Source organism: Harmonia axyridis, chromosome 2, assembly GCF_914767665.1.
Source record: "Harmonia axyridis chromosome 2, icHarAxyr1.1, whole genome shotgun sequence".
Classification (NCBI taxonomy): Eukaryota; Metazoa; Arthropoda; class Insecta; order Coleoptera; family Coccinellidae; genus Harmonia; species Harmonia axyridis.
The window spans coordinates 38301695-38318482 of record NC_059502.1 but is presented as its reverse complement, the minus strand read 5'-3'; the positions used below and the strand labels follow the sequence as shown (position 1 = coordinate 38318482).

The window sequence follows — 16788 nt, the reverse complement described above, 5'->3', positions numbered from 1 at the left end:
AAATTAGGAAGTAGTAGTCTGTTTCCGGTATAACCGGAAGTTGTAGACATCTGAAAATATTTTGAGAGAAAGATCATTGTCTCAACCTAACATGCAAATTTTCAGCACAAAATTATGATTAATTATCCATAAATGTCTTATAGGCCATCGCGTTGAATCATTCTGTATAGACAGGTACCTTCCGTTTGAATGAATGCATATTTCAATTAAGTTCTAATACTTTATTTAAAAGAATTTCAACATTATTATAAAACTTCTTATTCCCTAAAAGTGCTCACACATTTTCATTTTATGTTGAGAGATTTTGGCACCTAGTTTGAACCTATTGTTCACACCATTCACTAAATACATTTTTTTTATATTGCTCATGATAAATTGAAATGTTTCAGTAGAAAATTGCAAGAACTTCAAGGACTATTTGGCAAAACTGGACTTAGGCTTGTTTGTTTGGTATCGTCTCTTGCATAAGCCACCTTATTCAGACATTTGGAGCATTCTCTTCTTAAGGCTGGTCTTTGTCTTGAACCTCTACACTGCATAGCAAAACATAGTTCACCCCCCATTTCGGAGCAGAGTGATTGCTGGTTTGTCAATCTCTGAAAATAAGGGAAGCAAATGAAATAGCAAAAACAACATGACATAAATTATGTTTTTTCCTCAAACGTACCGGGTTTTTCACCATAATTTGACCTCCCCTTTAACTTTGTAACTGAAAGACGTACAAAAAAAAAGTTTTCTTCAAAAGTTTCACGAAATCGATTAGTGTTTTTTAAAATGATTTCAGAAAACGAATAATATACAGAGTGGGCAACATATTGATTGCAACTTCATTCTTTCAAATGGAACACCCTGTATATTTTCATATATTTGACTAGCTCTCCTTTCCTAATTTCGAATATACAGGGTGTTTCATCATAAACTGGACAAACATATATATTCGTGTAGAGGACATCGGGAGAATCATTTTTGCCTTATACAATATATCCCGTTTTCGACGCATAAGCGAGATACAGGGTGTTAAACGTCAATTTTGAGCAATATTCTTATGGCTGTTGTCAGTTTTGTATAACACTCAAAGAAACGGTTTTTGGTCAAATCTCAGTATTTTTGGGTCCTCTATTCAGAAAAGTTGATGAAATCCGAAAAAAGAATTACAAAATGGCGGAAAACCTGCAACGTTCCTAATTTTTTTTTCCGGTGGTCAAATTGAATTTTAGTTTCTGAATGAACACAATTTTCCAAGAATTTCTGTGCAAAAATTTTTTCAAAAATCGAACACAAATTTTTTTTTACATGTCTACAGCGATAAAAAAATTTCACCCGAAATGGATGAAATTTTGTACAATTGTACTCCTTCAATTATCAATCACGAATATGAAAACAGAATTGTAAAATATTAAACGGTTTCGTTACTACAGCCATTCAAATGTTTCGTTCAAACCTCCAAAAAAAATTTAGAATGGCTTCTTAGAGTCAAAATTATTGAATTATTGCTATTTCCAAAAATTCCGGATGCTAAAATGTATTTATACAAAAAAAATTCGGTGAAACTTAGTTGGGAGTCGAACCCTCGATTCCAACGTAAGTATTAATGAAGAAATTAAGACAGTTCTGATATTCGTTGCTAAGCAACGGAAGTTCGTAGCTCATAGAATTCTACTGGTTATTTGAATTTCACTGAATATAATCTGACTCAGCGGAAAATCTTCAAGAAGATCTGGCAGAATCTCCGCCAGGAAGTGATAATAGCCGTTTCCAGTCAATGTTTGAGGAAGAATGTATGGTCCGATAATGAATTTATTTTTTATTCCCGCCCAAACATGAAAACCTCTTCTGGCTATTTTTTGATACCGTAGCATGCGGATTTTCTCTATGCCATAAAATATTATTTTTTTCTGTTGAAGAAACCATCCCTATGAAAAGTATCATAGCTTCATCCGTAAATAAAATTTGATGGAGAAAATCCCTATTTCCACGTACTCTTCTCAAAATAAACTGACAGAATTCTTTTCTTCTATGAAAATCACCGTCTTCTAAAGTTTGGCAAAGTTGGAAATGGAACGGATGGAAGCTGTTCCTTTTGAGTACTCTCCAAACAGTAGTTTTACTTTTATTCACTGGAGGGTGGTTCGAAAGAGTTCTTGTTGAAATCATTGGGTTATCTCCTACTAAATTAAGGATGCGATCATCGTTTGTTCTTATTGTTTCCTTCTTTTTCCGGTGCAAACTTCCTTCTTCACGTAATTTGCGTACTGTTTCATAAAAAGTTTTGAAGTTTGGCAAATTTCTGCTTGGAAATCTGCGGGAGTAAATTTCCCATGCTTTTCTGCCTGAGCAATTCGCTTCATAATAAGCCTTCACAATATCATTTTTTTCCAAAAGAGAATATTTCATTTTCGTTTCCAATACTCGTGTCACGATACTTGCGAAATTATATTCAGTGAAATTCAAATAACCAGTAGAATTCTATGAGCTACGAACTTCCGTTGCTTAGCAACGAATATCAGAACTGTCTTAATTTCTTCATTAATACTTACGTTGGAATCGAGGGTTCGACTCCCAACTAAGTTTCACCGAATTTCTTTTGTATAAATACATTTTAGCATCCGGAATTTTTGGAAATAGCAATAATTTAATAATTTTGACTCTAAGAAGCCATTCTAAATTTTTTTTGGAGGTTTGAACGAAACATTTGAATGGCTGTAGTAACGAAACCGTTTAATATTTTACAATTCTGTTTTCATATTCGTGATTGATAATTGAAGGAGTACAATTGTACAAAATTTCATCCATTTCGGGTGAAATTTTTTTATCGCTGTAGACATGTAAAAAAAAATTTGTGTTCGATTTTTGAAAAAATTTTTGCACAGAAATTCTTAGAAAATTGTGTTCATTCAGAAACTAAAATTCAATTTGACCACCGGAAAAAAAAATTTGGAACGTTGCAGGTTTTCCGCCATTTTGTAATTCTTTTTTCGGATTTCATCAACTTTTCTGAATAGAGGACCCAAAAATACTGAAATTTCACCAAAAACCGTTTCTTTGAGTGTTATACAAAACTGACCACAGCCATAAAAATATTGCTCAAAATTGACGTTTAACACCCTGTATCTCGCTTATGCGTCGAAAACGGGATATATTGTATAAGGCAAAAATGATTCTCCCGATGTCCTCTACACGAATGTATATGTTTGTCCAGTTTATGATGAAACACCCTGTATAACATATGTTTGGTCTATCTCTCTTATTCTGAATGTAACAAAGAGTTACAAATTTTGAGAACCACCTCGCATGCTCAGTAATCAGTTTTCAAGTGATGTGCTACGATAACTCATTGGAATTGGATGATTTGGATGCAACTTCATATATTCTCTACTTGTAGCTTTCTTATTTTTATTGTTCTTCACGTGAAGTGACAATATTTCAAATTTTTCCGCTTTTGTGTGTGAATATTTGATGAATATTTTCATTCAATGATAAACGTATGTCATATATCGTTGCCAACGAGATAACTCAAAAAACGGCATTTTGAATTATCGCAGCTATCCACTTACAAACTGATTACCTACTTAGCTTGCCAGGTGGTTTTTGAAATTTGAAACTCTGTGGTACTCAGAATAAGGGAGATAGGCCAAACATATGTTACATATTCGAAATCAGGGGAAAAAGAACTAGTCAAATGTAGAAAAATATACACGGTGTTCCATTTGAAAAAATTAAGTTGCAATCAATATGTTGCTCACTATATATATTTCATTGTTTGTAGAAAACATTTTTTTGTACCTCTTTCAGTAAAAAAGTAAAAGGGAGGGGCAAATTATGGTGAAAAACCCGGTACAATAACAACGTGATATTTTGACTGACAAGATCATCAAAAAGTTCTAATTTTCTGTTTTCCGAAGGAAAAACTGTAGCTGGTAAGTGGTAATGTTAACTATCAACTATTATACTTCATGTCTGTCAAAATTAATTCAACATGACAACCGTAACTAGGCATTTTTTCCATTGAACAATCAATTATAACGATCGTTTATAAATCTTATTTACAGGTGGATCTCCAGATTTTTATGAATTTCAAAACGTTTGTAAAAAATTATCATATTTTGTTTCGGAGAGATTCAATTGATTGAATTTAATCCTTTTTTTGTCTAAAAATATTTCGAAATGGGAATTTTAAATTCTTGAAATGATTCATCACTGCCTTTACCCTTTACTAATTTGGGCTGAGTTCCTTTTGAAATAGGTTTATACATATTTCACTAGGTTTATATCTATTTTACCAAAAAATCTTTATGGATGTTTTTATCCAACAATCTATGTGAGATAATCGTATCAACTCAATCGTGCTTTTTGCTAGCTAGTTATCGAATTTTTATTCAAAATGACCTCAAACGGTCATGTTGAGGTCATTGATGAAAATATCGATTATAACTACTTTAACTGTAAGGAAGTATCGGGTATAATAATCCAACAATTTAGAGATATCCCCTTTGTTATGGCAAATTGTAATGGACTGTATAGATTTGAAAAGGAATTGTGGAAACTGCTGAAAATTCAACTCAACAAAACCAAATCCTTGTGCTAACGTATTTTACCCTCCGTGAATCACAGGAGAAAGGTGGGGTTGGGTTGGCACTTTCTTCTACTGCGAATAAAACTATATTTGATAGCGGGTGTACTAAAGTTTTTTGGTTTAGCGGATTTTCTATTTTTAATAATAGCGAAAGTTTCTATAATTTATAGCGGAATTTCGAAGCGGGCGAACTAATATAATTTCGAATGAAAGACGGGAGCAATATCTTTCAGCGTGAACAATCAACTTAATACTGAACTACTGATTCCTACGCGATCTCGTGAAGACGCGATCGACAGATGTTCTTCCTATGTTTTCACGCAAGGTAATACAAGAAAATATAATAAATGCGCAAACATCCTCCCTCACCATTGGGGGATGGTACTCATTCTCCAATTATTAAATTACTCAATGCATTAAAACTAAGATAAATTTACAAAAAAAAAAATGAAAAATGGTGCGTTCATTGTGTCGGCAAAGGACACAATTTGGTAACTGGCCTTTGATATGTTCCATGTTTTGTTTTGACAGAGGCGGCTCTAACAATACCGTCTTTTCTTGGAAAAACCTCAACTATGATACCTAAAGGCCATTGAAGAACAGGAGTATTTTCATTCATAAGAACAACTATTGTTCCGAGTGTGAGGGGCCCTGAATTTAGTGTCCACTTCATGCGTACCTGAAGTTGGCTCAAATACTCGTTCTTCCAACGTTTCCAGTACGACTGAACTATTTGATCCAATTGTTGCTTTCTATGCAATCTATTAGAATCGATAATTGAGACGTCGATTGATGGTAAGCACTGTAGCGTATTCAAAGTAAAATGAGCGGGCGTAAGCATTTCAGGATCGGATGGATCACTACTAATATACCCACATAAAGGGCGACTATTCAAAAGTGCTTCTATTTGGGCCAAAACAGTAGCGAATTCTTCATAACAAAGAATTTGATGTCCTATTGCCTTAAACAAATGGGTTTTCATCGATTTGACATTGACCTCCCATAAACCACCCATATGAGGCGCTAATGGAACATTAAACTTTCAACTAATCTGATTTTTAATATGAATGTTTTTGAGAGAATTTGTGTAATCGCTTGAGAATTGAATTTCTTCAAGGAATCTAAGTGGCGTTTAGCTCCTATAAAATTCGTTCCTCTATCCGAGTAGAAGGTCTGAATTGGGCCTCTTCTACTCAAAAACCTTTTGAGGCAATCTAAAAATGTGTCAGTAGATAAGTCTGACGCAAGTTGTAAATGTAAAGTTTTGGTAGCTAAACAGACAAATAAACAAACATAAGCCTTTTGCGTTTTTACTCCTCTATGTCGAGTCAATGTAATCGAAAAAGGACCCGCATAATCAACCCCGGTATCTATAAACGGTTTTTGCGGAATATTTACTCAGTAAGGAGGTAAATTTCCCATCAATGGATAGGAAGTTTTAGGTTTGAATCTGAAACATATATTGCAAGATCTAACTCTCTGACGAATCATAGTACGAGCGGAAATGATCCAATATTTTGTCCTTATCAAAGAATGCAATAAATGTGAACCGGTATGGAAATTTTTTCTATGATAATTATCTATCAAAATTTTCACGAAATGTTCGTTTTTTGGAAGAAGATAAGGATGCCTATGATTGTAACCTATTTCTGCATTTGCGATTCGGCCTCCTACACGAATAATTTCATTTTTATCCAGGAATGGCGATAAATTCCTAAAATTTGAGGGAATTATTTTTCCTTTTTTCAAACACAACAAAAGATCCGCAAACCGTATCCTCTGTAGTATCTTAATGAAGTATTTTTCTGCTTCATCTATATCAGAAATAGCGATTTCCTTCCGATAAGGTAATAATTTGGTGAATCGTAATACGAAAACCATAGTGTTACATAACCTTTGGAATGATGAACATTTGTGAATAAGGGAATAGAAAATATTTTCTGAAGTTTTAACTATGGAAACGAAAGTGAGTTTCTGTTTTTCAGGCAGATCATTAGGCAACTCTAAATTTTTAATACCTACTAAAGGCCATTTTTTAATGTCTTCCTTCAACCATTTCGGACATGAGAGCCAAACATCCTTTTTTCTATGAATTCGCGGGGATACATTCCTCTTGAAATAATGTCAGCCACATTTTCACGGCCCCGAACGAAAAACCAATCTTCTCTAGAAATGTTGGTTTGGATTGATGACACGCGATTAGCCACAAATGTTTGCCACCTATGAGGTGAACTCGAAATCCGAGATAATGCGATCTGCGAATCACTGCAGGCATATATTCTTTCAACTTTACCTCTGGCGCGATATACGGATTCTACATACTTCATTAATTTGGACAACAACAAAGCAGCGCAAAGTTCCAGTCTTGGAATTCATATTACTTTCAAAGGAGCTACTTTTGATTTAGAATGAATTAAATTTACATGAACTTGTTGACCAACAACTAAGCGTGAGTAGATGGCAGCACCGTATGAACCACTGCATGCGTCTGCGAAACCAATTAATGAAATGGGAATGTTATTGTTTGCTCCTAACCATCAAGGAATAGGAATATTTTCTAAAAGCGGAATTTCTGTTTCAAATTTTCTCCATCTACTTATTAAATTACTTGTAAGATTGGAATCCCAGTCCACCTTCAGAGCCTACAACTGCCGAATAAATAACCTGGCATATAGAATAACCGGACCTAAAATGCCCAGTGGATCGAAAATTCTACTAATTTTGAAAGAATTACACGTTTGCTGAGCATCTTGTCTTCAACCAAAAAGTTTTTTATATCAATAGACAATGAATCCGCCACTGAATCCCACCGAATACCCAATACTTTCACAATTTCACTCTCATCATTGAACTGAAAAATCGAAGAACGTTGTTCTATAGGAATATTCGATAATAATTCCTCCGAATTAGTGTGCCACTTTGTAATTTGGAAACCTCCTGACCTAAACATATCAGTAAGTTCAGAAAACAAGAGTTTTGCATCATCTATATTATACACACTAGTGGTTAAATCATCCACATACAAATCTCTGGAAATTATCTTTGAAGCGAGTGGGAATTTTTGTGTTTCATCGGAAGCTAACTGTTGAACTACTCGCAAAGCTAAAAACGGCGAGGCCTTCACGCCGAAGGCAACTGTAGTTAATTCATAAATGTCAACTGATTCTTCAGGTGAAAAGCGCCACAATATCCGCTGAAATCGGTGATGATCCTAAATTAATTTTACCTGTCTATACATTTGACATAAATCAGCAATGATAGCTATTTCGAAAATTCAAAAAGAGTTGCACTATATCTATTTGCAGTCTAGGACCCGCAAACAAGCAATCGTTCAACGAAAGGGATTTTGGATTTGTTTTCAAGCTAGCATCGAATACTACTCTAACCGGAGTCGTAGTGGAATTTTTAAAAATAGCGTGATGCGGAATGAAATAGTGCGGTGCGAGAGTATAAACATCAAAAGTTTCATCTAAAGTTGAAGACTTTTTCATGTGACCTTGATTCAAGTTATCTCGAAAAACTTCACTATATTTCTCTTTCATGTCTAATGACGAGGAAAGTTTCTTTGCTAAAGTTAAAAATCTTTTCAAAGCAGAAGTGAACGAATCTCCTAGATTGGAGGGATTTATTTTGAAAGAAAGAGCTACTTTATACCTTCTTAAAGGTTCCCTGGAGTAAGTTGCTTTGAATAAATCTTCGCAAGCTAAATCATCAGAGCTAAAATGTTCCTTTTCTGGAACTTCTTCGAGTTTTATGAAATGTTTCAATAATTTCTCTAGAGCGAAATTATCAACTACTATATGAAACGAATTGGAGTAAAGCGGCAAGTTGGTTTGGTTCCATGAAGAAAATTTTCCACTGATAACATAACCGAAGGAAGTGTTAAGAGCGAATAAGCTATCTGATCGGTCAATTATTTTATCCCCCTTCAGAATTTCAATGAAAATTGCTGCACCCAGAATACCATCAATTTTCTCAGAATAGATAAATTTACTATCCGCCAGAGGCAAATTGTCAATGAAACTTAAATCTTTCAATGGTATATCATATGAGGGTAATTTTGAGGTAAGAATCTCTATAACTAATGCATCCAATGTTATTTGGAATCTTTCATTGAAGCGTGAGAATATTGTTAGGTCTGGAGCTATACCCCTTATTGGTGTACTAATATTTCCTATTCCAGTCACCTTAATATTTATTTTTGAGAACGGAATTTTCAAATGCTCGCAGGATTCAGTTGAGAGAAAATTATCCTGGCTACCACTATCTAAAAGAATTTTTTCTAATCTATCATCTACTTCAACCATTACCTCAGCTGTAGGTAATAAAGTGATTCTATTATAATTATGCGAAATATCCATTTTGCGATTAATACTATCAGCTACCATCAAACTAACACCACATTGAGAAACATTACTTTCTGCAGTACTATTAACAATAGGTTTTACTTCTTTTGGAGTTTCTTCGTTGAAATGTAAGAGAATGATGTCTATTTTTGCAAACACTACAAGAATTCAAGGATTTACATTCACTTATTTTATGTTTGCTACTCAAACATATTAAACATAAGATTTTTTCTCTTGTCAATTTATATCTTTCGTTTGGCGAAAGCTTCAAAAATCGATGACATTTGGTTATCAAATGGCTATTTTCTCCGCAGATAGGACAAGGATAATGTACGATTTTATCTGAAACAGAACTAGCGCTGGCATAAGAATATGAACCTTTAGGTTTCGCCCCAGGCGATTTTGACTGGGTCGAACTACTGGCATGAGTAGAGGTTCTACTCAAATCTTTTGATTGCTTTTGAACGAACTTTATTATGCTATCATAAGATGGAATTTCATTCGATGCCAAAGACATCTCAAAAAGCCTTTGTGTATTAGGATCTAATTTTGATAACGCTATAGAAACAAGCAAAAAATCAGCAAGATTCTTCAATGAAAGCTGTTTGAGAGCACTAACGGCTATATCGAATTTTTCTAAAAATGAATTCAAATTATTTGCGGATTCTATATTCAATTGTTTAAAATCAACTATAGATTTGAAATATGTAGTAGCTAGAAGGCGTTCATCTTGAAAAGTGTCTACTAATATTTTCCAAATTGTTTCATAATTTTTTGCTACTGGTGAGATGCCAGAGCACAAAGTTTGAGCTCGTCCGCGTTATTTCCCGAGAAAATAATGAATTTTGCATGTGTCATCTAAATCAGGATTTTCATGAACACAGCTTTAGAAATTTTGATAAAAAATTGGCCACATTTTAGGATCACCAGAAAATTCCACTAAATCAATTTTCGGCAATCTTGGTTGTGCTTTCATTGCGGATAATGAACTAACATTAGTTTCATTCATAGATATTATTTTACAAGTCTCTACAATGTGACAATATAAATCGTCCGCTGCTTCAATTACTTGATAGGAAGGAACATACTCTGGCAAACATTCTACACTCAGTAAATTGATCTCATCAACTACTTCCAACAATTGAGACTTCGATTTCTCTGAATTATTCAAGCCGACCTTGAAATATTCTAGAATTTTTGGATTATCCAGACTTTTTGTATAATCGTACAGTTTCTGGAAACGTTGGAAAAAAAATTTTTTTTCTTGACTCTAAAACTTTCAGTTTATTGTTTTTAGTCTCAATTTGAGGTTCTGATTTCGACATACTTAATTTAAATTCGATCAAATGGAAAATGAAATCAGGTTCGATAATATAAAACAGCGTATGTGACCAAAAAAACCAGATTCTGAATGCGTTGAATGTTAGAACATCTGTCAATTGAATTGAATTCAACATGAAATGAAGAGTTGAAATTCTGATCGTGAAATACAGGATAAATTCAATGAAATCAACGAAATTTAAATGAATGAAATTGAATTCCAGCAATCTACACAATATCCGGCTCTGAACGGATCAATTAATGTTATGGCAAATTGTAATGGACTGTATAGATTTAAAAAGGAATTGTGGAAACTGCTGAAAATTCAACTCACCAAAACCAAATCCTTGTGCTAACGTATTTTACCCTCCGTGAATCACAGGGTGAAAGGTGGGTTGAGGGGTAGAAAAGGGAGCGAAGGGTCTCACCAAGCGCCCTTTCTGATATTTTCCTTTGTCGGCTTCCACACAATACTGGAAGACACTATTGGCACTTTCTTCTATTGCGAATAAAACTATATTTGATAGCGGGTGTACTAAAGTTTTTTGGTTTAGCTGATTTTCTATTTTTAATAATAGCGAAAGTTTTTATAATTTATAGCGAAATTTCGAAGTGGGCAAACTGATATAATTTCAAATGAAAAACGGGAGCAATATCTTTCAGCGTAAACAATCAACTTAATACTGAACTACTAATTCCTACGCGATCTCGTGAAGACGCGATCGACAGATGTTCTTCCTATGTTTTCACGCAAGGTAATACAAGAAAATATAATAAATGCGCAAACACCCTTATTTTTCCAATAATCCCAGCTTTCGATCAATTATTGCTCTTTATTACTAAAGAGATATTTATAAATTGCTGGATTATTACCTACAATCACTGATGAAAATTTTTTTATTGATTCAGTCAAAAATGAAGCCTGATGAAGCCACAGTTTGGCGGAACAATTGTTGCTTACAATTAAATAACCCAGTGGAAATTATTTTGTTTTATTTTATTTATAGTTACGCACAGGTAAATATTTCGTGAAATAAATACCTCTGTAATTTTTTATGTTTATAGTAAATAAACATTATATTATTATAATGAATTTCCGCCAAGTGAGGACCGAATCTATTTTATATTTAAAATTTATTAAAAAAAAAGGTATAACTTTTTTCACTTTCTGCTCGAATCCTTGTTCGGCGGTTTTGACATTAACATCTCTTGTTGACTGAATCAGTGAAAAATGGAGCCTAATGAAGACACAGTGTGGCGAAAAAATTGTTGCTGACAATGTTATAATCCAGTGGAAATTATTTTGTTTCATTTTATTTAAAATGTAAGAATATGGAGAAAACTTCATCTGTCCTATTTTTTTTTCGTTTTGACGAGTAATTTTTGAAATTACATGAAAATTCAATCCCGTGAATTCAATCCACCAAAAATCTCGCGAAATTAAAAAAATGTCAGCTATGCCTAAGTCCATTTTAGAATTTATAACTCCAAATCCGTAATTTCTTCAGTTGCTACTAGATAAAGTAGTGTTACGTTGGCAATACGTCTAAGTTAGTCGTTGGAATGGAATATGAAATACCTACATGTAATAAATTTTCATATTTTGTCAACAAACACCGCGAATATTTTCGGTTACCAGATAAATAACTTGAATATTCGCCAAATATGGCTTTAGGAATTCTCGAACAGTTCATTCGAACTTATATATCTAATATAGTGTAGTTTTGAATGTATACTTACTTTTTCTCTGATAGAATTTTTTTTTGAGTTATAACAGAATTCACAAATAGCCACCATTACAGCAAACGCAAGACCACACATGAGTACCACGAATACTCCACCAATATTATCTACGCCTAAAGAATTTGCCTTCGATTCCTTTCCTTTGTCGTTTCTTTGGCATGTATCTCCAGTATTTTTCCACCATTTGTCATATAACATTTGAATTTCGCCTTTTTCTTGTAATTCAAGTATCGCTAATGAAATTTTATCCCTCCAAGGGCTTCCCATCGGTGTTGCTATCCCATAACCCTGAAAATGTTTGTAATAAACATAGGTGCTCAGAATATTTTGAGACGTTTGAATTTAAAAAAAAAATTGAAACAGGCTGAAGCAGTCATACTCAACCTTTTTTTACCGTGGGCCGCATAATTGCTACTGTCCATTCTTGCGGGCCGCAGTAATTTACCTATTTGTAAAATTAGATATAGCGGTTTTCGTTTATCGCGCATAATCAAAACCCTTTTTTGTCGGTTACAAAGTAGCCAAAGCCCTTTTCTAAGCTCCACTGGTTCCTGTCTGTGTATGCTATGCGTCAAAGCGTAACAGACAGGCAGATTACGTTGTTTCACATTTGTGATATTAGTGCGAAAATAAAAATATACAGGGTGTTAGGAAAACGAGAACCAGGGATACTATTGAGGATTTAAAGAAAATTGGACGAATTTTTTTATCGAAATTTTTTGTTTTGGTAGGACCATGATTTTTGAATCCTTTTATTTGCATAATTCACAAAATAATGCTAATAAGAGGTTTTAAAAATCATGGTATTGGCCAGAAAAAAAAATTAAATTAAAATTAAAAAAATTACATAATGATATGACAATTTAACTATATAATCAGCTAAAAAAAACGCACCCAAGAATCCATAGAAACGAAAACTACAAGAGCAAAAAAAGGGAGATAAGTGATTCTCGCTAAGAAGATTAGGTATAGGTAGTATCATAAGATGTATAAAGAATCCCTTGTTTATACCATGGTACTAGTATTCTGTGTGTACGTAATAAGGAAGAAAACAAAGGTAAATGAGTAAATATTGTTACCGTTATTTTTGCTTAATTTCGAAACCTTACTTGTGATACTACTGTGAAAATTGTAATAATGGACTATGCCGTGGCTCGAGCCGCATAAAAAGGGCCAAAGGGCCGCACGTTGAATATGGCTGGGCTATAGGGTCAACAGGATTTACTTCCTTTATCGCTGAGGTGGTCATAACATTTGATATCGAAAAATTTTGACCTGTCGAATTAAAGCTACAGAATTATCCTTGAGAGTAATGACCTAGTGCTTACGAATGTTACTTATATATTAAGTATTACTACCCAATTTTAATAACACAAGTACTACTACCGGGTCCTTGGGACCCACGAAAAAAACTCCAAAAAACTGAATGCAAAAATTAAGTCGTTTTATTCGATATACAAACTTAAAACTGAATTTGTTTCCAATGAATTTTCATGAAAAATCTACAGCTAAATGGAGTTTGCACATATCAATGAAGCACGGGTTAAATCATGCCTTAGTATTGAACAAATAGAATACTAAGGAATTGCTCTATACCATTTAATTGTATACAGGTTGTCTCATTTAAAAATGTCCAAGTTCAATACCTCAACAACGAATTAGAAATTGTGAAAACACTCAGACAGGTCGATTTTTGATGACAGGGGGACATGATCTGGGATACAGCGGTTGTTTTACTAGCAATCCCCTGAAGAGGTTTGCAACCTCATCAGGAATTTGAATAGGGAAAGTGGGTAGTTTTGTTATCTGCTAAAAATCAAGTCCGTATCGTGGCAATATCTTTATTGTTCAGTTGTCACAACATGCCACAGTTTCGAGGAATGGTTCTCCTCTTCTTCAGGCAAAAAATCAGAACAAACAGATTACATCTGGTAATAAGGGAAGAGTCAACACTCAAAATATGCGTTTTTTAATCTAGTGAAAATCTACCAATATATACTGAAATAAAAAAAAATGTCGTCTGCAATATGATCAAACAGATTTACAGCAAACATTTTCAAAAGAACTCCAAGTTCACGAACAAACATATGATTCTACTATAACCTCAAAAAACGGTATAAAGATCTTATGAACGACTACAGAAAATGCTACTAACAGTCACAGAATAAAAACATACATTAGACAACTCTATGCTCACCAATAACAATCTTTCTTACATTTTTATTTTATTAATGAGATGGCAATATGTGTTACTTAAATTCTCTAAGTCACTTCTAAGAATATTACAGTGTTAGGATTGAAAAACGAAACTCTAATAATTGTAACTATTTTATTTTTTAAGAATAAGACTCAACTCATTTCAACCACTTCGTAGAGAGCACGTTTTCGTATCGACTTGCTCTGAACTTGTATAAATGACCACAAAACAGAATCCTAACATAAAATACGCAACTTGGTGGTTTGCGGCATGAAGCCCATTGTCCACTAGTGAAATAAGGGGTATACTACACTTACACTAACAAATAGAACTATCAAGTTTTTGATACAAACCATCTCGGATATCATTCTTTTTTTAAAGTACCTCTCTCTATCTTAAATGCAAACATTTTCTAACTCTGATTCAATATAATGACCTGTAGCAAGGTGGTGTTCTACCAAAGCAGTTCTATTGTTAGATAGATTCCTTAACAAACTCATACGATTGGACAATCTAGCTTTCAGATGATGTTTAGTTGTGCCTATATAGCAGCCATCACAATTGCTGCAATTTATTTATTGAATTTGATTCTAACGCCTTTGGGGTCCTTGACTTAAGTTTTAAAAACAAATATTTCCAAAATTATTCTCAACAAAATTCGTTGTCAACACTCTCAAATTATCCCTTCTCAAAACGGGATCACCCTCCTGACCGTCTCTTTTATTATATTATCTTTTCGATGCAATGGATGCCTAGATGGATGAAGAGACTGAAAATTTATAGTGCGGTTTGTAATTCTGGGCTTTTTGTATAAGTTAGTCCTAATCTGACTCATACTCTTTATACATTTGCTTATTTCGTCTTCTTCCAATACATTCTCAATCTTCTCGCGTAGAATCTCTATTGTTTGGTTCGTACTATCATAAATTTCATTTTTGAATTATTTCCACAAATAAAAATTCAGCAGATTCAAATGCGAAGATCTGGCAGGCTATGCTACTGGACCTCTTGTTCTAATCCATGAATCTGGAAAAGTTCGATTTAGGTGGTCTGTGACTATTCTTGAGTTGTGTGGACCACATCCGTCTTGTTGAAACCATGGACTATTACGCCGATACAGTATAGGAAGATCATCCAACATTTCTTCTATAATTTCTACATATTTTGCTCCGGTTAGGTTGGCATCAATAAAATAAAGTGCCAGTAATTTATTATTCAACAAACCGCACCATATCAATCAATCAATCAAACTTTATTCATTCAGTTTCTACATAATTTTCCACAAAACTTGAAATAAAATAAATCAGTATAAACTTTAATCCATTATAAATAGCATAAAGAGAGGGCATTGCCTAAGGCAATATCTTGTTTGCAGGTGCCCCCTCATGAGCTTAGGCACAGCCCAGTTCCAAAGAAAAAGAAAAAAAAAACATATCAAAATCGCAAGGTTTAATTTAATTTGAGAGGTTGAACTCATCAAAATCGAAGGCAGGATATGCGCAAACCAGAGCAGTATATGGTCATTCAAGAATCTGACATTCACCAACAGTTACCTATGTGAAAACATCCGAGAAGTAGTTTGGATTTTTATGCAGAAAAAGATTGATTTCATCTCTGAATTTTTTCTTATTTTTCTTAAGTTGTTTTAGGGCACTTGGCAATTTATTGAAAAGTAATGGACCGAAATACGTGATAAAACGTTGGAAAACCTATTTAAGTTTGTACCCTAAGTACACAAAGAAGGAATACCAATGAGACCAATTATATCCAGCATCAATGGTCCAATGAATAACATTTCGAGAATCATAACAGACATTTCGACCGAATCTTATGATAAAGACAATGAATACTATATAAAGGATTACTTTCAATTTGCAGAGTACATTAATAATTTCCAGTTGCCTGAAAAATTTGTCATCATATCACTGGATGTGGTTCATTTGTTTGGTAACATTTCAAAGGACCTAATCGTGAAGGTAATGGAACAACAGTGGCACATAATTGAAACACATACCACCATCCCCAAAAATTTGTTCTTGAAAATGCTCAACTTCATACTAGAACATAATCATTTCTCATATAATGGTGAATGGTACCTTCAGGAGTTTGGATGTGCAATGGGATTAGAAACTAGCCCTATAATCGCACAATATGTCATGGATGACCTGTTGACGAAAGTGATTGCAAATCTGAATTACAGGGTAGCATTTATGAAGAAATATGTGGATGATCTCATTTTATCAGTGCCTGAATCAGAAGTGGATAATATAGTAACAGTGTTCAATAGTAATAATTCAAATTTGAGATTCACAATAGAGAAAGAAGATGATGAAAGATCCGTACCATTTTTAGACACCAGATTATTTAGAGTAGATAACAAAATCCATCTGAAATCAATCAATTATCATTCCGACCACCCTATGAAAATGAAATTAAATTGTATCAAAGAAATGAACAGAAGATTATTGAGAATTTGTCACCCAACATTTTTAAAGATCTGTAAAAACGAACTAAAAACTATTCTGGAAGAAAATTAATATCCGAGAAGATTAATATCCAAGATAATGCATTCAACACTACATAAGTAATGCAGCATCTCCACCAGAAGT

The 16788-nt window shown here is 33.7% G+C and overlaps 1 protein-coding gene across 9 annotated transcripts in view; it reads right to left on the bottom strand.

Annotated features, from left to right (window-relative positions):
* Positions 1-206: 206 nt before the first annotated feature.
* Positions 207-16788, bottom strand: part of LOC123672359 (glutamate receptor ionotropic, kainate 2-like) — a 528220-nt gene continuing 511638 nt past the window's right edge. For all 9 annotated transcript variants that reach the window (XM_045606439.1, XM_045606445.1, XM_045606440.1 and 6 more), the window contains 2 exons: positions 11980-12270; positions 207-596 (listed from right to left, as the gene is read on the bottom strand). In XM_045606439.1, coding sequence (XP_045462395.1) covers positions 408-596; positions 11980-12270 — 480 coding nt within the window. In that variant the 3' untranslated portion in view covers positions 207-407. The remainder of the gene's footprint in view (positions 597-11979; positions 12271-16788) is intronic.